The sequence below is a fragment of the Acinonyx jubatus genome, chromosome B2 (genome assembly GCF_027475565.1).
Source record: "Acinonyx jubatus isolate Ajub_Pintada_27869175 chromosome B2, VMU_Ajub_asm_v1.0, whole genome shotgun sequence".
Lineage (NCBI taxonomy): Eukaryota > Metazoa > Chordata > Mammalia > Carnivora > Felidae > Acinonyx > Acinonyx jubatus.
In genome coordinates, this window is record NC_069385.1 from 38,875,119 (window position 1) to 38,896,470 (window position 21,352).

At 41.5% G+C, this 21,352-nt stretch overlaps 1 protein-coding gene across 8 annotated transcripts in view; it reads right to left on the reverse strand.

The window, feature by feature from the left end:
* Positions 1-21,352, reverse strand: part of TPD52L1 (TPD52 like 1) — a 100,507-nt gene that overhangs the window by 31,546 nt on the left and 47,609 nt on the right. For all 8 annotated transcript variants that reach the window (XM_015084328.3, XM_015084330.3, XM_053222282.1 and 5 more), the window contains exon 2: positions 4,656-4,771. In XM_015084328.3, the coding sequence (XP_014939814.1) occupies positions 4,656-4,771 (116 nt within the window). The remainder of the gene's footprint in view (positions 1-4,655; positions 4,772-21,352) is intronic.

The window sequence follows — 21,352 nt, forward strand, 5'->3', positions numbered from 1 at the left end:
CTCCTGGCCAGTCCTGCCTTTGGCTAACGGTCTTAAAGAATTAAGATTAAAATCCAGATACTACTTGAGAGAGTGCAAAGGTTATTTTTATATGTCAACTTGACTGGCCATGGGGTGCCCAGACATTTGGTCAAACATTATGCTGAGTGTGCCTGTGAGGGTGTTGCTGCATAAGATTAACTACTCAACTGGTAGACTGAGTAGAGGAGACTGCCTTCTCAGAGTGGGTGGGCCTCATCAAATCAGTGGAAGGCCTAAATAAAACAAAAAGGCTGACCCTCCCTCAGTTAACAGGGATTCTCTTTGCCTGGCTGCATTTGAGTTGGGACATTTTTTTTTTCTTCCTTCAGATTTAAACTGTAATATTGACTTATCAGCTCTTGTTAGGCCTCAAGCCTTGAGACTGAACTACACCATCTGCTCCCCTAGGTCTCTAGCTTGTTGACGGTAGATCCTGTGACTTGTCAGATTCCATAATCACATCAGCCAATTCCTTGTAACAAATCTCTTTCCATATACATATATACATCCTATTGGCTCTGTTTCTCTGGAGGACTCTGACTAAAACAGAAAGGTATTACAATAAGACATTACCGATGATGAACACTTTAGTTGTTCACTACTCAGTCCAGAATGAAAGAACGAAGGTCTTGAAGGAAGGAACCAAGAGAGAAAGGCCAAGAGCCTAACGCACTTCTTTGTAAGTCTACAAGCCAGATGGCGTGAGGGTACCATGTGTTCTTCTTGAGGAACCACACACCAAAGGAAGGGAGAAGAGCCCAAAGTAATGAAGGGAGCCCGAACAGGCTTTGCCTTGAAAATAGGTTTTGCCTACTTGATAATGTTGCGTGGTGTTTTTCCTACTCTTATTACTGCCTATTTTTCTTGAGTCATTTTATCTAGAGGACACTGGCAGTACTTGCTGGCTATATAGTCATAAATTTACACTATTAATGCCAACACTCCATCCCTTTCAAAAGCCAAGTCACACTGTGGAATACGAAGCCTAACACGCAGCTTGGTGATAGGAAGGTAGAGCAGGATAGAAGCGGCACAGAAATACTGAGCACGTTTATTCGAAAAGGGAGAGGAAGGTAAAAAACCCCACAGAATAGATATGTAAAGACCTCAGAAAAGCTGCCAGGAGCAGCTTATGAGAACAAATAGCTGAAACAAAATAGTATTTCTTTATATGTTGATTAGGTTTGTATAAAAGCATATTCAACTTCTGGTATTTAAAAATGTAAATATTGGGGTGCCGGGGAGGTTCAGTTGGTTAAGTGTCCGACTTCTGCTCAGGTCATGGTCTCAATGGTTTGTGAGTTCAAGCCCTGCATCACGCGCGCTGCTTTCAGCACAGAACCCGCTTGGGATCCTCTGTCCCCCTCTCTCTCTGCCCACCCCCGACTCTTGCATGCTCTCTCTATCTTGCTCTCAAAAATAAACAAACAAAAAGGGTAAATATTTTGGGGTGCCTGGCTGGCTTAGTCAGTAGAGCATGCAATCTTGATCTTGGGGTCATGGGTTCAAGCCCCATGTCTGGTGTAGAGGTTACTAAAAAAATAATAATAAACTTTAAAAGATGTAAGTATTTCTTTAACCTACAAAATAATTCAAGTTAATTACAAATCTTAATTGCATGTCTTCTATACACAGACCACTGCACAAGATCAGAGGCGATACTGGCCTCACAACGAAGAGACTTTTAAAAACACACATATGTACTGCATGATGACAATAATAAACTAAAGACTAAATTGTGTTAACAAGAGATTCCTCTTTCAAAATGAAGACTCCATCTAAGATGTAGCCTTTTGGACAATATTGGCTTATTTTATGTCTCCCGACATAAGGACGGATCTTCCTGTTGTCTACACTTGGTAAGCACACAATCATATGCTGGCTGTGTGGATGAGTGGAGTTATGAGTTTGCCCGAAGTATAAAGGCATCCTCATAGGAATATAAACAACCAAACAGTCTAGATAAAGCAGTGGGGAGGGATCCAGCGCAGTCACAAGACAGTGAGAGAATCTGAGGACACTAGGGAGAGGAGCACATTGAAGAGGAGACTGAATCCCTGGCACCCCCAAGACCCCTCTTAAGCAACGGAGTCAGAGATAAGAAGTCCGTTTACACAAAGCTCTTGCTTTGGGTCTTGGCCACAAATGACTGCCTTACTCAAAGGCAATCTAACAGGCTGGCCTGCGAGATGTTCTGTTAACCAAGTAGAGAACGGATCCAGTAGGATCTTCCCTCACACAGAAAGGGATTGCTTTCAACCAGGGGCCCAGGAAGAACATCTGTGGAGAGCTGAGGCCGGGAAGCTGGGCTGTCTGAAAGAGGTCCCAGGTCTTCGGAGGGCCAGTTGTGGGATGGCCGAGATTGTTCTTTGCGTGTTCTTGTTGTAATTAACCCCTAGCCTCTGAGCTAATCTGAATGTGATCTGAAAGAACCTGGTCTGGGGTGGGTGTGTGAGTGTGCATGCACATGTGCGTGAGCAAGAGTGTGCACACACACATACACACCAGATTGCATTTGTGGAAGGGCAGGGAAAGAAGACTTAAGAAAAGGATGAGCATTAAGCAGAGGTGGTCTGAGGTGGAGGCAGAAGAAATGGAGATGTGAAAAGAAAAATAGCAAAGACACCTTTCCTTTGCTTGTCACTTGGCCTGGGGCATACAGCTGTGCCCACCTGCCTCTGGAAGTCACGATGCCTCTTTGGCAATATGAAGTTCTTCTTCATTTTTGAGGAATCCAGAAATAAGAAGCAGGAAGCATTCTAAAGGATGAAAACATGGATCCTGGTAACTTGAACACAGTAACAAGGAGTCTGGTGTTATTACCAGAAGTCAGGCTCAAAGAGTCTTAGGAATGAGATGTGCTGCAAGCTTATTAATGTGGCCAAATAAGACAGGAATTTCTGAAAACACTGTTGGCTTTTTTCATTACAGGGGCATCCACTTAGAACCAAGGCTTGCTTTTTCTTGATTATAAAAATAATGCATGCTCACTGTTGAACATTTAGAAAATAAAGAATGCACACAAAAATACACTGACATATGTGATGTGTCTGTATAACCCAATAGTCCCAGAACTTTTATAAAAGTTGGTCTGCTACAGTGGTTTTGTCTACACTTAAATATGGACTATAACAGGAATTATTTTAGTTTAGAATCAGTTATCTTACACCAGTTTGCAAAATACAACTTTTGGACACCACAATCGACATGAGCCAACAGGTCATGAACCAGAATTCCAGGCTTTAAGAAAACATGGCGCTAGTCCATTTTCCGTGACAGCTGACTTCGGTCTGTGCATGCTGGCATGTGTGGCCAATCTGAAGTCAACTGCGTTGTTCTGGATCAGTGGCCACAGACAGACCTAGCTAAAGAAACAGGCTGTTTGATTTGAGGCACTGTGCTTACGGAAATAATTTCTGCTGTACCAAGAACAAGCTGCTCTTTCATGTTATAATGAAGTCATTGTCAAGTGTGTTTTGGGAAAGCACCTAAAAAGTCTTTAATATTATTATAACCTGTCATAAACAGACACCACCAGAACATTAGAGCGTAAAGAGTCTGGAGCAGACCCAGCTGGGTGAGGGTAAGGTGGAGTTCAAAGCTGTGTCCTCAGCCTGCATAGAGCCCACAGTCCTGCTTCCAGCTAGGCTAGGAGCTTTCTCCCCTATGATGCAGGGACACAAAATGGGGAGGAATATGGGCTTCTTCCCTCTTGCCCTATTGTTTATTCTACCTGAGAAGCTCCCTTTCTCCAGTGCTTTCCTCCTCCAATGTAAATGCTCCTTAGCAAAGCGTTGAAGGGTTAGTGGGTGCTGCAAACAAATGGCTTGAACAAAACTTGTATCCCCAATGAGCCAGGCACTCTCCCCACCTCTACATCCAGAGGCCCACAGCAACTATGCAGGAGCTAAGGACACCTGGATTCATCATAGTTTTCCTTTCTGCCCCCAGAGCTTTATTCTTCTGCAAAAGAGTACACAACAAATTCAGTTGCTTCTATGACTGGCTTTTGCATTACAAAAATAAGTCACTTCAAAGTATCTGTTGAGCTAAGCTGCTGACCTAAAGCAAGAACTGCTCTTAAAAAGGAGCTTGCACCTGTACCCATCAGTAAGTGATTATTGTTCCCATAATATTGTGAACTTTAAAAGAATAAGAGGTGCATATTTACACCTATTCATCATTGTTGCTTAATCATTCCTTTTTCTACTATAACCAAAGTGTAATGGACAACTGGCATTACAAAAACACCTTAGAAAAAAGTAATCACCTTGTAATATATCATTTATTAAATGTTATTAAATGAGGGGCGCCTGGGTGGCTCAGTCAGTTGAGCGCCCAACTCTTGATTTTGGCTCAGGTCATGATCTCGCAGTTTGTGAGATTGAGCCCCAGGTTGGGCTCCGCGCGGACAGCGTGGAGCCTGCTTGGGATTCTCTCTCTTGTCTCTCTCTCTGCCCTTCTCCCACTCTCATTCTCTCTCTCTCTCTCTCTCTCAAAATAAATACACTTAATTTTTTAAAAATCTTATTAAATGAAAGACAACATAATTGTAATATGGGACGTATACAAAACTAACAATAAATAGCTCCTAAAGTACTGAGGTAGAACAACAATAAGATTACTGAACATACCTGAACTAATTCTGCCTTTAACTCTTCTTTTTCCTCCTCAGACAGCATGCTAGAGAAGTCCGCACTGGCTACTGTGTCTTCATCTCGCCCTTGCAATGGTTCCGTCTCCAACAACCCTTTAGGCAAGATTGATAAAAACAGAATGCAATTAAAATATAAATTTAGCCAACTTCTGTTTTCAGTCTGGAGAACTAGATGCCCTGACTGACCCTCCTGCTGAAAAACAACTAAATATTCCAAGAAAAAAAATCTTTCTAAATGTGTGATGAACTTCCAAGAAAGTAAAGAATAATACGAAGCCAAAAAACTAAGGGAAAGTGGGAAGGCAGAGATGTAAACAAAAGAAGTTTTCATTAGTTCCACATTTGCCACCCAGATGAATTCCAGCTTTGGCTTTCACTCTCCCCTGGGGTGCAGGGGGCAGAGGACAAAGCCTAGGGCCACCCAGAGAGAGGGGTTTAAGGTGAGACTTGTCCATAAATCCGCATCCCCTCAGAGCTGCACCCTGAGAGTAAGGTGAACTGGAAATAAATACCATTGCTCCCCACAGGGATCTGGCAAGGCAAGTAGCCTGCCTTGACACTCAGCATTAAATGGACGGCAAAAATGCCTCCCTGACATCCATAACCCCGAGTGGGACTGTGTGTGAGCTGGGTGCTTGAATGCACACTATGTGGGTGGCCCAAATGAAGTTCGAATAGAGAGTATTGTTAACTTTTTCCCACTTTGGATGTGGAAATATGTGGATACAAAACCAGGAGCAGCAGCAGCTGGGAGGAAACATCACAGACAAACTGATTCTGGCAGAGGGAAAAAAGGAAGTGTCTGGGTTCTTGATGACATGGTTGTGCCACAGAATGACCCCCAGGACAGCACAACTTCTAACTTGTTAGGTGAGAAAAATGCCTTATCGTCAAAAAATAAAATAAAATAAAAGAAAGAAAGAAAGAAAGAAAGAAAGAAAGACAGACATTCCCGAGTTGAGGCCCTTGGCATCTGGATAACTTAAACGCGTATGTTCTCTGGAGGACCCAGGAAATAGGCCCTCACGGATATGGAAGTTTCATTAGGACATTTATACATCTGTGGGGAAAGGAAGGCCTTTTAGTAAACTGTCCTGAAGCAGATAGTTATCCATGTAGAAGAAATAAAATTGGATACCTTTACATCATTCACAGAGATCAAATTATAAACAGTTTAGAAGACAATAGGATTTATGAACCTCTGGGTAGGAGGGACTTCTTAAGACACAAAAAAGGAGGGCGCCTGGGTGGCGCAGTCGGTTAAGCGTCTGACTTCAGCCAGGTCACGATCTCGTGGTCCGTGAGTTCGAGCCCCGCGTCGGGCTCTGGCCTGATGGCTCAGAGTCTGGAGCCTGTTTCCGATTCTGTGTCTCCCTCTCTCTCTGCCCCTCCCCCGTTCATGCTCTGTCTCTCTCTGTCCCAAAAATAAATAAACGTTGAAAAAAAAAATTAAAAAAAAAGACACAAAAAAGGGCAAATAATGAATAAAATCACAAATGTCTCTTCATCGAGCACACTATATGGAAAATTAAAAGACAAGCCACTAGTTGGAAGAAGATCTCTCCTGCATGTTTAACTAGTAAAAGATGCATTTCCAGAATAAGCAGAATTCCTACAAACCAGTTTCAAAATGTAAATAACCCAATAAAAACAGGGCCAAAACATCCAAAAGAGATTTGCTATGGGGAGAAATCACAAATGGTTAACAAACTCAAGAAAATATGCTCAACCTCACTGATGTTCAGGGATATACGGATGAAATCACTGCACACCCACTGGTTTAGTAAAAGTTCAAAGTCTGACATTATCGAATGTTGACGACTATGTGAAGGATGGAAACTCGCACACATTGCTGGCAAGAATATAAAGAGAGATAAAAGACTTGAAAAATAATTTAACATGATCTGGTAAGTTCACATACCCTACCATCCATCAGTTCTACACCTGTGTATGTATACACCTGAGACACTCATATAGGAGCACCAGAGGTCATTACTAAGAACTTTAATGGTAGCAAGAACTGTGAGCCATGCAAAAGTCCACAAACAGGAGAAGGCGCAAGTATATCCTGGTGCATTTACACCAGCACGAATGACAACAGTAAAATGACTGAGCTACAGCTACACACTACATGGATGAAACTCAGAAACAAGATACTGAGAGAAAAACACAAATTGGAAAAGAATAATAAAGTATACTCCCATCCATATGAAGGCCAAAAACATGCAAACCTAAATAAAATGTTCTTTAGAAAAGAAAAGCAAGACTATGATAAAAATAATTCAGGAAAAGGGTTTTCTCTGAGAGAGGGTACGTGTAAATGGGAACAGGGAACTTATATGGGGTCTGTATAGGGTTAATGGTAATGCTCCATTTCTGGGACACTGAGTTTCTGTGTACGAAGATTTTCTACACTTTAAATTTATTTTGTAAACATACTTTTGTATATAAATAATTACTTGATAAAACAATTAAAAATAAATTTGATCTCGGGGCACCTGAGTGGCTCAGTCAGTTGAGCCTCTGACTTCGGCTCAGGTCACAATCTCACGGTTCGTGGGTTCGAGCCCCGCATCGGGCTCTGTGCAGACAGCTGAGAGCCTTGAGCCTCTTAGGATTCTGTGTCTCCCTCTCTCTCTCTGCCCCTCCCCCACTAATGTTCTGTCTGTTTCTCTCTCTAAAATAAAAACTCAAAAAAAAATTTGATCTCAAGTCAAAAAAGAAAGATAAATAATTATCCTACAATATTAGAACAATTGTTAGAGAGTGAAAATATGAAACCATCTGCAAAGTTCTCAAGCTGACCCTACTCTTGAGTCTCCTGTACCCACATCCTTTGGTCTGAATCAACAGGGTACCATCAGCACCTTGTGTCACTGCTGATACACCGACGCACATCAGTGAAGGTGGCATACTGCTGAACCAAGTTCATCAGATTCTTGTCCCATCTACCTACTCTAGAGGCCAGGTTCAATGTTAAATCATTTTCTTTTTCATTAGTAATATGTGTTCATTGTAGAAGATAGAAAAATAAAATTATCCATTACTAATTAAAATTACTGTTAATCACATTATCTAGAAACAAATATCATTTTGGTCCATCCTTACTAGGTATTTCCTCTATGCATATGTCTACATTTTCTTGTATATATTTATATGCATTTACTGTTGTGAACTTGATTTATTCAATAGGAAATCATGAATATCCTGTCTGTCTAAAGACACACAGCCCCACACTTATATATTTTTGACAGTTATCCAGTACTTTGTCTCATGTATGATTGATAACTCATCCTGTTTACTGGGAAGCTACAGTGAACATCTTCCTAGTCAATCATTGGGCAAAATCTTGATGATTTACTGTACATTGGATTACAGAGTCAAAGGACAGGAACTTTTTTTTTAAGTTTATTCATTCATTTTGAAAGAGACAAAGATAAGTGCAAGTGGGGGAGGGGGGAGAGAGAAGGAGAGGGAGAGAGAGAGAGAGAGAGAGAGAGAGAGAGAGAGAGAGCAGGAGAGGGGTAGAAAGAGAGTAGGAAAGAGAAAACCCCAAGTAGGCCTCACGCTGCCAGCACAGGACCCCACGTACGTTTCAAACTCATGAAACTGCAAGATGATGATGACCTGAGCAGAACCAAGGGTTGGATACTTAACCGACCAAGCCACCCAAGCAAAGAGCATGACGGTTTTGAAAACCACTGCCTAATTATCTCTCAGAAAGACTTTGTCAGTTTTATGCAAACATCAGCAACCTATGAGAATATCTGTAGATTCTTAGTACAGCAATGTTAAGTAGGTCATTGAAAGAGGGGGGAAATGGTCACTTCTGCTAGTAAATATTTTTTAGAAAATATTTATTTATTTTTGAGAGAGAGAGAGAGAGAGAGAGGGTGTGTGTGCGTGGGCAAGAGAGAGAGAGAGAGAGAGAGAGAGTTGGGGAGGGGCAGAGAGACATAGGGACAGAGGATCTGAAGCAGGCTCTGTGCTGACAGCACGGAGCTGGATGTGGGGCTTGAACTCATCAACAGTGAGATCACTACCTGAGCCGAAATCCAACCTACTGTGCCACCAGGTGCCTCCCTCCCCACTAGTAAATATTTATGTTTATGATGTGGCCGATGTATTTTCAGTCAATGTTGTAGAACTGCCTTTATCAAGAACGAGCAGCAATTCCAAGCACAGAGTTAAGAGATGGGCCCAGAAGGTAAGCAGCCCCCTGCCCTGGGGGTTAGGGTTAAAGAAGAGCCCTTGTAGGAACCTCTAAGACACTCTTGTCTCCCTAACTCAGCTGGGTCCAGGAACTAAAGAGCTACTGTTCAAACTTAGCTGGTACACAAGTTCTCAATCTACCCCTCTCTTGACAGTGTGAGAGGACACATGTCAGGTTACACACAGTACTGCCAGGTACTTAGACTTTTCAAGACATCAAACATCTTTAGTATCTTCTTACAGTCTAGAAAGAAACCACAATTCAAAATCCATTTTAATTGACAATATGTGAACTGGGAAACTTCCAGTGGATTTAGGGAAAGAGGGAATTTGCTTTCCAGGGGGTAGTTTCTTCTTTTCAGGGGAAAATAACATAGACCTTATGCAGTGAGATTCTGTGCGCCAGCCTTCAGCTATGATCTGTCACATGTGCCAGTCCACGGCAACATCACGGATCCTTCAAAGTCTCACTCCCAGAACGAAGCCATTCAAGACAACTCACAACCACGTTCCTTGTTGGTTCGGGTCTAATTAGGCCAGTTACCTTCTTCACTCTTGTTTGACATTAAATGCCAAGTCCCCATCTTCTTTTCCTACTTCTGCTCCTATTTCCCTGCTGCATCCTCTTCCAATGGGTGTTCTTGAGTCACACAGCTCAGCGCAGGGACCCATGCAAACCCAAACAAAAGAAGCACAGGGCCGGCGATTTCCAGTAGAATATGCTCAACTCACCGGGTTAGGAAGGCAGTAATCAAATTATGAGGTCAGAGGATAATTCCAGAATCTAGGAGTAGATGAAAGAGGAGGTGAATAAAGAAGTGATTCACCAGTGGAAGTGAGTCAGAATGGGGAGGAAAAATAAAAGCAAATGATAAGAGACACCAAGTGACAGATGAGAATGTGACAGGGCAGCATGAGTATAAAATGACCTAGTTACTATGGAAGCAGGTTTTAGAGGAGATTAAAAGCATAGTTTTAATAAAAGCAGTTATCAGTGGACAAAATCACTCAAGAAACATAATTTTTAGCAGACACCAGTACGTTATGAATATAGACAACTTCATGAATTTGGTTCTCTTTTCAAATGTGCAAACTATGCCCCCCTTGGCTGGCATAGGCCCCCTTTGCCAGGGAGTCAGGAGATCTGGAATTCTACCATCTGTGGGTTTGCCACTAACTACAGAGTACACTTGACCTCAGTGTTCTCATCTGTAAAACTGATAACCTTATGGGATCATTGTTAAGAGTAAATTATGTGAAATAAAAGACATGTGAAAATGTTATAGAAGTTTTTAATTTCCATATGAACCACAGCTGCATATTGGTGAAATTGGGGGTGATAGTTTAAAAAAATATTAATGTGCTATATTCTCTTTTGCTTCCCTAAGAATATAGTATTTTCCTAGCTGGTCTAAGGCTTCCACCTGTCTGAAGTGGGGCAGAGGAGCAAAAGAAACATGGGGAAAAGATTCACATTTAAATTCTTGGCATCTGAAATTGGGTTTTCCAGAGAGACAAAAGCTTGGCAAAATGGGCGATTTCCTAAGGAGAGGATGTTCTTCATATTTTTATTTCCCTCTTCATATATCATCAGAAGCCAAGCCCAGGACACCCAGGCAAGGGAGTTCCCTTAAGTGCATTAGAATTTACCAAGGGCATACACGTCTCCTGTTCCATTTCTTGGAGACGGTGGGAAAAAGGAAGGAAGAAGAAAGTGAAATGTGTATGTTCAATCTTTCTCTTTGGGCTTTGGCCCAGAATGATGGAGATTCTGTTTGCACCTCCAGATCCCCTCCTCTCCACTCTGTTCTGTGCCCTGGAAGACTGACCCAAGGAATACACCAATACGATTCCCTAACCCTTCCACGTTGGCCAGTGGGGAGCCCCAGCGGGACACTGCAGAGCAGAAGACAGGGGTAGGGACTGCCTCCCTCCCTGCCAGGCTGCACTGTGCAGCCTCAGCTTTTTCACTATCAGAGACTATGATTTCTGTTAGGGAGTCCTCTTCTACAGCTCAGTGCCTGTCAAGTTCCTAGAATCGGATGCTCTCCTCCAGCCTACAGATTGTATGGACTTCCCACTGCTGTTGTTCTGAGGTGCTTCTACACCCCCCTCTTGGTTCCCCTATTCTTTGAATAGTCCCTTCACTCAAATCCCTTGAATGAGGCACCCCTTTCGAGCATGCCATCCATCTGCTTCTTTCGTGGTCCCTGACTGGTACAGGAAGCCTGCCTCAATCTCCTTTATCGGCTCTAAAAAATATATTTTTCTGGTTATCCCACACCAACCTGGAGCACAGCCACATCCTTGTAAACGGACCTTAATCTGCTTGGAGGCCAGGCACCAGCCCTTGGGGTTTAGTTCCTCAAATCACCTTATGCAGTCAGTTAACTATGCATGGGGGCCAGAACCCCCGAGAGTACTTAGGGAGAAACTTGTCACCTTGATAAGGGGTTGGTGCCCCTGCAGCTGGGTCTGGGGTTACTGGCTCTGGAGAGAGGTCTGGATAGAGGAGCAGGAGAAAACCTGCCACCAATGAGAACCAAAGTGAGGCTGAATCAGCTTGGAAGGGCTACTGGGCTAAAACCCAACTGAGGAAAACAAGCTCATGGGTAATATCTGCGGAAACTGTCAGCACAAGAGGACATCACAGTCCCAGTGGAAGGGCCAGCAGAGAATACAAAACACTGCATGGATCCATCCTGTTTCCACATACCAGATACCTCCTTAATTCAGGGAAAAAGAAAAGGGAGGATTAAAAAAAAAAAAGAGAAATCTGAGCTAGAGGGCAATTTAACTGAAGAACTGAACATTATTTAAAGGGGTTTTAAGAATTATTCCATTGGAATAGACTAAACCTATTTTTCTTCTCTACTACCCAGTGCCCAAGGACTCCTACCCAGATTGGGTAGATGTGGGTAAATAAATACATAAATAAATACATAAACAAACAAGTAAATAAATAAGCCAGCATACATATGTACAACACAGAGTGTGAATACACTTTCTGATCCTGCTACAGGAGTATTTTGCACAAAAGACGGCATTTTACTTTCATTTATATGCAATACAATATACAGACACTTTGATAAGGGTAACAAATATCCACAGGTCTGACTATAATGCAGGAATTGCGTGTCTCCATTGGCCAGGTCCATCTTTGGGAAGCAGGTAGGTCTTAAGGTACTTGTCAAATGCTACCATATGCCTGCTTTCTTTATACCTACAACTGGCCATGATGACTCAGTAAGTCCTACACGTAGGGTTGAATGACATCACATGCCCAACCAGATCCAATGGAGTGGTGACTGTGGGCTGGTCCCAGCCTTGCTGATGGGGATCCTCATTTATGAAACCTGAGTTCAGGGTCTGAATCAGTTACAAGTTGCTGGTTTCTAAGTTAGGCTAGTCTGCTCCAGGGCCTATGCCCTTCCCTGTCCTACAACCATATTAAGAAAAGTAAACAAATGATGACAAGTATAAATCAAGAAATGAGCTTTGGATTAAAATGCCTCCGGGGCGCCTGGGTGGCGCAGTCGGTTAAGCGTCCGACTTCAGCCAGGTCACGATCTCGCGGTCCGTGGGTTCGAGCCCCGCGTCAGGCTCTGGGCTGATGGCTCAGAGCCTGGAGCCTGTTTCTGATTCTGTGTCTCCCTCTCTCTCTGCCCCTCCCCCGTTCATGCTCTGTCTCTCTCTGTCCCAAAAATAAATAAACGTTGAAAAAAAAATTAAAAAAAAATAAAATGCTTCCTGCAACCTTGACATGAAATCACCCACTGGCATCAACATACTTTTAATGCATCCTGTTGAGCACTCCAGTGCATCAGGTCATGGCTTCATGCACATGATTACAACAGCACAGACAGCTAGGAGTTAAAATGACTATCAACCATGATTTCAGATCAGTGACCATATCCTGCACTGTTGGCAAATATATAAAAGTTACAGAATTTCTTTTAAATAGTAAAATAATCTTGCATGTTATTTGTGTGTGCACCTGTATTAAGGAATTAACAAATAAATATGGCTATGTAACCAAGCAAAGGAAGAAAAGTGCATATTTTCAAAAAGAACATAAAATTATTCCAGGACTTAATAAAAAGAAAGAATGCAATAAAATAAATAAAAATCCACACTGGTCTAAATAATACATTTAAGCCTGTAATGTCTATTACTTACTTATACTTTCATCATGATGTTTCGTAAAAATCACTTTAGGCATTCTTTTAACATAAAAAATTAAAGTATCTCCATTTATTCTCTCTGGGAAAAACTACTGAGTTAATCTCACTGTTGGATTTATGGCTACCTTTAAGTGCACAAAAGCTAATACATGTTAATTCAAGGAAGGTAGAAATTAAAGACATAATAAAACAAGTGTATTCATTAGAATCCTTTCTGCACATTTACTAAACTGAACACAAAAACCTAAGTATTATATCCACCACCATCATGGAACTGCTTTTCATTTATTTACCAGCAACCTGTATGTAGCCTATTATTGAATCACATTGTTTCCCTGTTGTCCTGGAGTTTTGGCAGTGGCCTCACATGCTAAGAAGAAAAATGGGAACTTTACACCCCCACATCCTAAAACCAAGGCTTGACCCTAGTGCCTGACATGCCAAAAGATTTTAAAACTGGTTCTGCTGGGGTGGGATCACCTCCCTCTAGCCTTTGAGTGAGGGTGAAGTGAGCAGGGAGGGGCTGGCTTATAAGAAATTTGCATATACAGACAAGCAATGATTAAAGACAAATAATGCTCTCTTCTCCAGAGATCACCACCATAAAACCTTCATGCACATCTTTCTAGATCACTTCTTATATTGCAATACACACTCCCCCCCCCCCCATTTCTTAACATCCCTGAAATTGGGATGCTTCTGACAATCAATGGTGTCTTACAATTAATTAGTGGTCTTTTTTTTTTTTTAGTAGTATGTAAAACAATAGGTATCTTAAAACTTTTAACATCTTATGGAAAAATCTGATACAAAGGTATATACATATAAAATTGAATATATCTTATATATGTGTATATTTAGATATATCTATGTATTTAAAAATGAGATCACACCATTTTGCAACTTGATTTTTTTTTTTCAGACAACTTTCTCTTCTCATCTTTTTTTCATCTCATCTGAAAGCAGACCCTATCAAAGGTCCCCAACTGATCCCATAATGCATCTAGAGCTGGTCTGCCCAAACCTATATGCAATCCACAGCTACAAACTTACCTGGTTTTTATGCTCCTTAAGCCTCTTTTTCTCTAGCTGACTAATTCATGGCTTATGGAAGAGACTAGGCTTCGTCTTGGCAAATTCATCCCAGTATTCTGATTAATGATTCATCAGGTGTATTATATTGGGAAGAATCCTCTTCTGGGGACAAACCAATCTTAGGAAAAATTCCAGCTCCACCCCCTTTCAACTCTGGACTGTGATAGTTTGAAATGTGGTCTTTTCATATGTAAAATGGGGATAATAATGTCTGCCCACAAAAGTAGGTTGTCAGGAGTTAGAGTTTTGCAAAAATAACTAGCACAGTGTCTGGTAAATAATAATCAGTCAGCACACGTTAGCACCCAGTTGGGTCATACTTGAGTGAAATTCTTCCTTGATCAGAGTTAGTTATAAAATTCAAACGCTACGAGAGAAAGAATATATGTTATTACTCTGTCCTCAACATGTTAAAAAAATTTCACTCCAGAGACAAGCCCCTCACATATATACCTTAAGTAACACTGCCAGTACATGGTAGTACACAATCACACACAAAGCCAATGCCCTAGGGAAACCTAAATCTTCACGCCATGCTCTGCTCATCCTTCTGCCCACTTCCTAGAAGGAGCCTATGTTCATGTGGCATTACCCTTTCTGGCCATTGCTTAATGGACGAGGATGAACATCTGCCTCAGAAGTAGCCTCTGGATTCCTCTCTCTCTCGAGACTTTAAACTAAGAGACAAAGGATGGATTGGTAGAATCAGATTAAATCAGGTACCGGCAGAATTAGTAGAGAGTAGGCCTAAATCTTCCTCAGCGCTGCCTTTGGTCACATGTTTATTCATTCAACAAATACTGAACACCTACCGAGTGCTGGGCAGCTCTTTGCTTTCATGGAACATAGAAACCTGCCTGTCCTGAGGTAACTCCTCTGACTCTGAATTTCCATGAGATTTCTCTTTATTCTTAAAATAAACCTCGTTTTTCATTTGAGCTAGCCCAAATGTCTCTTTCTCTTTTTCATGCACAGAAACTCTGAGTTAAACAGAGACAATAATATTATCAAATTCAGGGAAAAGAGAGATCATTATGCACTCTCTACCAAATTTTAACTCCATGATTTCAATGATTTGCCACAACATCAAAATCAATTCATTAAAAGTCTGATAAATCATTTTTGCCCCAAACTTTCTCTAAACCTAAAGTCATTCACTTTGTCATTTGTACTGTCTTTAAGATGTTCTCTGATATAAATGGTTTGAGAGGCTAACCTCTGCTAATCCACAGCCCAGCCCCCATCACTCTCAGAGGGCAAGGAGGAGACAGCAGTCGCCCAGCCACACCAGGCCAGCAGCATGTCTCGAGTAGTAGGATTCCCTGAGACAGGTGCAACTGTAACTGGCAACTGTTGGGCTAGGGTCTCTATTTGGATTTTGAAGGCATATCTGGCCCTTCAAGTTTGGCTTTTCCACAGTTTATCTGGAAACATCCTTGGGCATGCATAGAGAAAAGCACAGGGATCCAAGCTAAACCAGAAGAGCCAGAGATATTTCTGGGACTGCACTGAATGTGTCTGGAGGGACCAACCAGTAATTTCCTGGAGGTGAGGGTAAAAGACTGGATTCCTAGAGTTCCTGAGTCATCCACCCCCCAACTGTGGGTTTGTCTTTAGGAGTGTGTTCTCTTTACCTGCCCTGAGAAATGACAGACGAGTGTTCTCTACTCCAGTGTTTGGGGCTGAACTCACCAAGCCTGCCTCTTCACAACTAGGGCCTCCTGACAGCATTGGCCAAGTCAGAACCACAGTTCCTTTGCATTATGTGGCCACGAGGGGTGTTGGAGTTACCAGAGGAAAAGCCTAAAGCCAAGTATCTAAAATAAGTTAGGTTGTTTTCCAAGATGCCTGTCACAGGTAAAGTCCAGTCCCAAAGTTCAAGGCTGTGTTTGGGATAAGCTGTGTCAGAGACGAGGCACATGGTAGAGAGGAGATTCTGAGAGCCTAAAGGAAGTGCTCAGGAGTTTCCTACTGGCTTTAAGCTACGGCCAAGGGCCTGCCCACTCCTTCCTGCCCTCTGGACATAAAGGCTCTCTGCACTGCATAGTGCCATCTTTGGTCAGTCTAAAGGGCCTGGAACGAGAGGCTGGAGTGGACTCTGAAGACCATGAGGGCTCTGGGCCCAAGATTTCCCTCAGCAATGCTGTCAGCACTGGCCTCTTCTTCACACTGCACTGTATCAGTGTCTATGTTTTCCCCCTTGTGTTGCGTCTATCGCACGACATGCCTTACCTTCTGTACCAGAATATAAACCAGTGAATGTCAGAAAGCCAGCTTCGTTCACCTTGGCAGTCCTGCACTCCTAGCATGATGGTGTGAGGGTGGACCACAGCTAAAACCAAAATGTGCTAGCTGTGCCTAGAGCCACTGATGAGAAAATGTCTCTCAAGAGTGACTTAGGATCAATCACCTGAATGCCACAGTCACGTGTGCAAAAGTGACTACAGAAGCTCAAAGGACTGCAAGGGTGACACTCTCCCCTCTGCTGATACCTCTTGGGAACTTCCCAAGAACTCCCGTTCTTCTTAACGGGACAGTTTCTTCCATCTTCTCCTTCAGATTCTCTGAGAGACAGCAGTTTCTCTCCTCTTCCCCAGGCCCCAACCCTTTTCCTCCCACAGATAACCATCTTAGATGAACCAGTTACCTCTCCTTATCACAGCTCAATCCTAATCAAATGTCTACAGAATTGCTATCAAGCTGCTCTCGTTGTGATACCTCCTGGCCTTGAGAAGTTAGTGAAGAACACCAGACTCTCCAGTGCAAGCAGGCAGAAGAATAACCTTCTGTTCTCAAACATTTTGGGATCCCTCTCTCAAAATCTCATCAAAATATATCCCGAGACCAGACAAAGGATGTGCCCTGACACTGAAACCATATCAAAAAGTGCTGCTTTCACTGTGAGAACTTTCTCTCAGTAGCTCAATTACTCTATTAAGGGAAGAAGTAGAATAAATGTTTTCTTTTCAACCACATGGTGTGTCCCAGGTGTGTTACATATAGTATCTTGTCTCCAGAAACACACTCGCAAAATAAAAGGTCTCAGATTTTATCCAAATCATAATCTAACAAGTTAGCCTGCTAGTTTTCCAGATGCTGGCAGAGGACTCAAGATTCCCGATCAGAAGTGCACAGCACAGTGAACAGCATGAACATCATGTTCAGATTTGTGCCACTTATACCCAAGTCCCACGGGGGCGGGGGGGGGGGTGACATGGAAGGGTCTGGATGGAAAATGCTCACACTGTGGGACTGCGTCACAGCTACAGAACCTTGGGCTCAGGGAATCCAAATCATTCATAATAGGCAGTTAGCAAACCTGCCAAACCTTTGCCGTGGAGGGAGACATTAACTTTATTCTACTGGACAGTATGCAAACCTGACTTCTGCTCTAGAGAGAGATGCTATCTCTATCTTCCAAGCCTGTTCACCATAAATATCCTTGAAAAGATTGTCCAGGAAAAAGGCCATCAGCATCTTTGCTTGCAAGATCTATGGAGAAGCATCTTTCACAGGTGGTATTTCATCATTTTTCAAAGTAAGAAACGATGGTTTGGAACGTTAAATAACTTACCCAGTCTCACATGGTTGATGAGTTAGGGGCTTAAGACTTGAATGCAAATCTATCAGGTTACAGAGTTCATGCTTTTTCAACTTGACCACAATGCCTCATGCACAAGTCAGACAGGAACTAAAATGTCTCTCTATCCCATCCCAGAAAATCCTCCATAAAACCTCTGTTCAGCAAGACTGAGGTTTACTGAAGGCCAAGGTCTGTAGCTTTAAAATATGCGGCTTCCCCCCTATTGAGCATTGGGAAGAGTGTAAGGTGGGTTTTCATCTCCTAAACCCTCTCACACAGGAGTTACTCAACTAGTGTTTGTTGAATCAATCCCCTGGGCTAAAAAAGTCAAACTATCAAGTCCTCTTGATGCCCTTGCCGTAACTTTTCATTATCTGTCATATTTGTCTATCCTTTTTTAACTTTCATTGCTATGACAGTGATTCAGGTTTTATCACTCTATGCTCAGACTACTGCAATCTGAGCTAAATTTTATCACCTTGCTTCGCTCTTTAAACACAACCCAATCTACACAACACTCAAATTAATATTTTGAACACAGTACTTTCAACTTGTCAAAACTCAATTCAAAAAATATTCAATGGATGGAATTGCTTCCAACCTAAATTTGAAAATTCTTATGCTAGCATCCAAAACCACCCACGGCTGGCTGCAAGTGATGATTCCAACTAGCCTGGCTAAGATTTTCCCACTAAGGCCATGAAGCCAGCCAGGTTGTCATATGCAGTGTCCCTCAGTTATGCTCTACTCAGTCCTATTCCTATATTCCTTCACCCTCAAAAGCCTCTCGCCCCTTCCTCCTCAGTTTCCCCTAAGAATCCTACCACGTTGCCAACAACACTAGAACAAATAGCATGTTGTGTGCCTGAAATTGATCTAAAATGTTGAGTTTTTTGCCTTCTATATATATATATATCATTATATACACTACTATATATAAATTACTACTAAATCTTTTATAGAGATAAGCTACATTACAACTTGCATTATAAGTAGCATTAAAACACATAATACTATATATTACCATTATTATAGTTAAACAATTTTGTGAAGAAAATCCTTCAGACACTGTCCTGTAAACGTTCATTGTCCTTCTTAAAATATGAAGAACATATGAGTCACCACTATTAATAGCATTGTTTTCTAAAGCTTTAGTTTCATTTAATAATGCAGCTAAAAAAAGAAGTTGTATCTGTAATGCTCAGCCTGAAAGTGTACTAATATAAAAAAAAACTTTATGCATTTTACTAAGTATTTTATCTGAAGATGCTTCTGCGGTTGTAGTAGCTTAAATTCTTATACTTCATCTTTCCACTTATTTTTTAATATGCTATTTAGTTAATAATCCACATAGTTAGATACTAATTAAAATTTACTCTAATCACTGAAGAAAAATTTGTGACTGACCAAAACCTAACTTTGGCTAAAGATGGAAGCGACATGCCATTACAGATAGAGATCAACAAATACATGGCAACATTTCCTTTTGTTTTTAATTCATCCATATGTACAAGGTGAATATCTTCTGACAGTAAGAGGAAATACACTATTGATATAAAATTTTCAGGTTTATTGTGTATTGATGAGGTCACCAAAATTCAACAGAATACTAAAGATTGCAGAAAGTATAAGTACTGCATGGCCCTGAAGGGCAGACTATCTTTAAGAAACTCAAAGCACTTAGGGATGCACATAAATCTAAATTATTGGCTAAGGTCTGACAAGGACGCCTACTTATCTCAGAGAGTCTGAATTGGCCGCATTTACCCAAGACTTTCCAGGTCTCATGCCCAACCCATGCCTTTCGGGTGCTCCTGAAGGCATTGAGAACTGCAGGAATTTGGGGCAATGGATACAATCTGCTTGTCCTGTGGCTATGGTGGCACCGTCCAGGGCCCTGGGAGTGGCTTGCTTCATGGCATCATTTTACTGGGCTAACTACAGAAAATGTCATTGCATTAAGCTACAGAGCTTCAATTACTGTGTAAGATCAGCTAGCCATTCATTTGGGAGATGTCATATTCTAAGCTGTCATCTGTGGTTTGTTGGGCCCAGAAATTTTATTTTGCCAGTTCACACTGTGGTGATCAGCCTCTTGGATGAGCTTCTACTAACAAATCTCCTAGGAGATTGATTGGCTCAACTAGACCAAACATTTTATGGCACATTTGGTGCTCTTTACTTCCTCAGAACAAAATCTACTTGAGAAACCAAATGAATAGCAGATTACTTGGTAAGCTCTGGGAAGAGTAAAGAGAGATGACTTCAAGATATTGCAGTATTTGTGATATATTTTAGTTGCATGATTCATGGTCTTTCTCTTCCTCTAGATCATGAGGTACCTTATGCACTGTTAATACTAGATTTGTTGAGCAACAAATATTTGTGGAATAATTTAACTAGCTATCATGACCTTACATGTGTACTATTCTAGTGCCTACAAATTACATCTGATACTCAGCCAAGTGAGTATCTCTCTTTTTGTAATGTTGAAGATAAAATGACCAAGACTTACAACCAATGCAATGGCCATTGACAGAGTAGCAAATAACATGTGACAGAGAAGTGACATCAGCACACATCCACTGTACTGGTACTATCGTTCCATTTTGTTACTGCATCTAGTCCCTTCAAGGACTACATTAAGCCAAAGCCTGGCCTTCATTTTGTCAATGTTCTGCCTGAGTTTATACCTTTATGTTCCCAAATGAAACAAACCCTAAGGCCTTGGAAATCTGCTTCTAAGTCTACTTCTTTGTAAAAGCAAAGTTGAGTGAAAAAGATAAAGATGAATTAGAATCTTCAATACATGATGGGTGATGCCAGAATGTAGCTTGCATTTGGTAATGGACACTTACAGCAGAATCTTATGCAACATCCTGACAAGTTGAAAACTGGTATATACCTGGGACTATTTGTGGTAGAAAGGTGTCTCCTCATGTCACCAGGACATTGTTGTGTTATACTTTCCGATCATCACGTTCACTTATGTTGTTTAGAATGTATCAGTAAAAGAAAACTTTAGTTAACTGAGACTACTGTAGAAAAAGATTTTAAAATTGTTTTATAAATAGGTCAAGAAGACAAGTATACAAGACATCAGGTTTTCTGAAATAAAAGCCAGAAATAAAGAAGCATAAATTCCTTACAGATGTGTCCCTCCAGGGGCTGCTTCTGAACTTCACTCCAAGTGGAGCCAACATGAAGCACAATCAAAGAGGAAGCCACTCAGACCTGAGCTTTTATTCCTCACATAAGGTCACATGGCCTTATCCCTACCAATGGCTTCTGCTGGCTATGAGCATTTCGGTGACCACACTCCACAAACTATGGAGAAAAACACTAAGCCAATTTTCAATTAAAAGACATAAAATATTTATCATGAATCTCAGCTTCTCCAGCCACCTGCATTTCAAGTATAAGATTAAGGCATTTGAGACAGTCTTCCAATTTCAAACCTTTATTTGCTACTCTTGAAAGGCACAGTTTGACACACGCAAAATAGATGCACACTGGATACATCTGGAACTCAGACCAAAACAACCCAAAAATAAAGTCACAGCAGCCACATATTTGTGAATAAAAAAAAGGAAACAAATA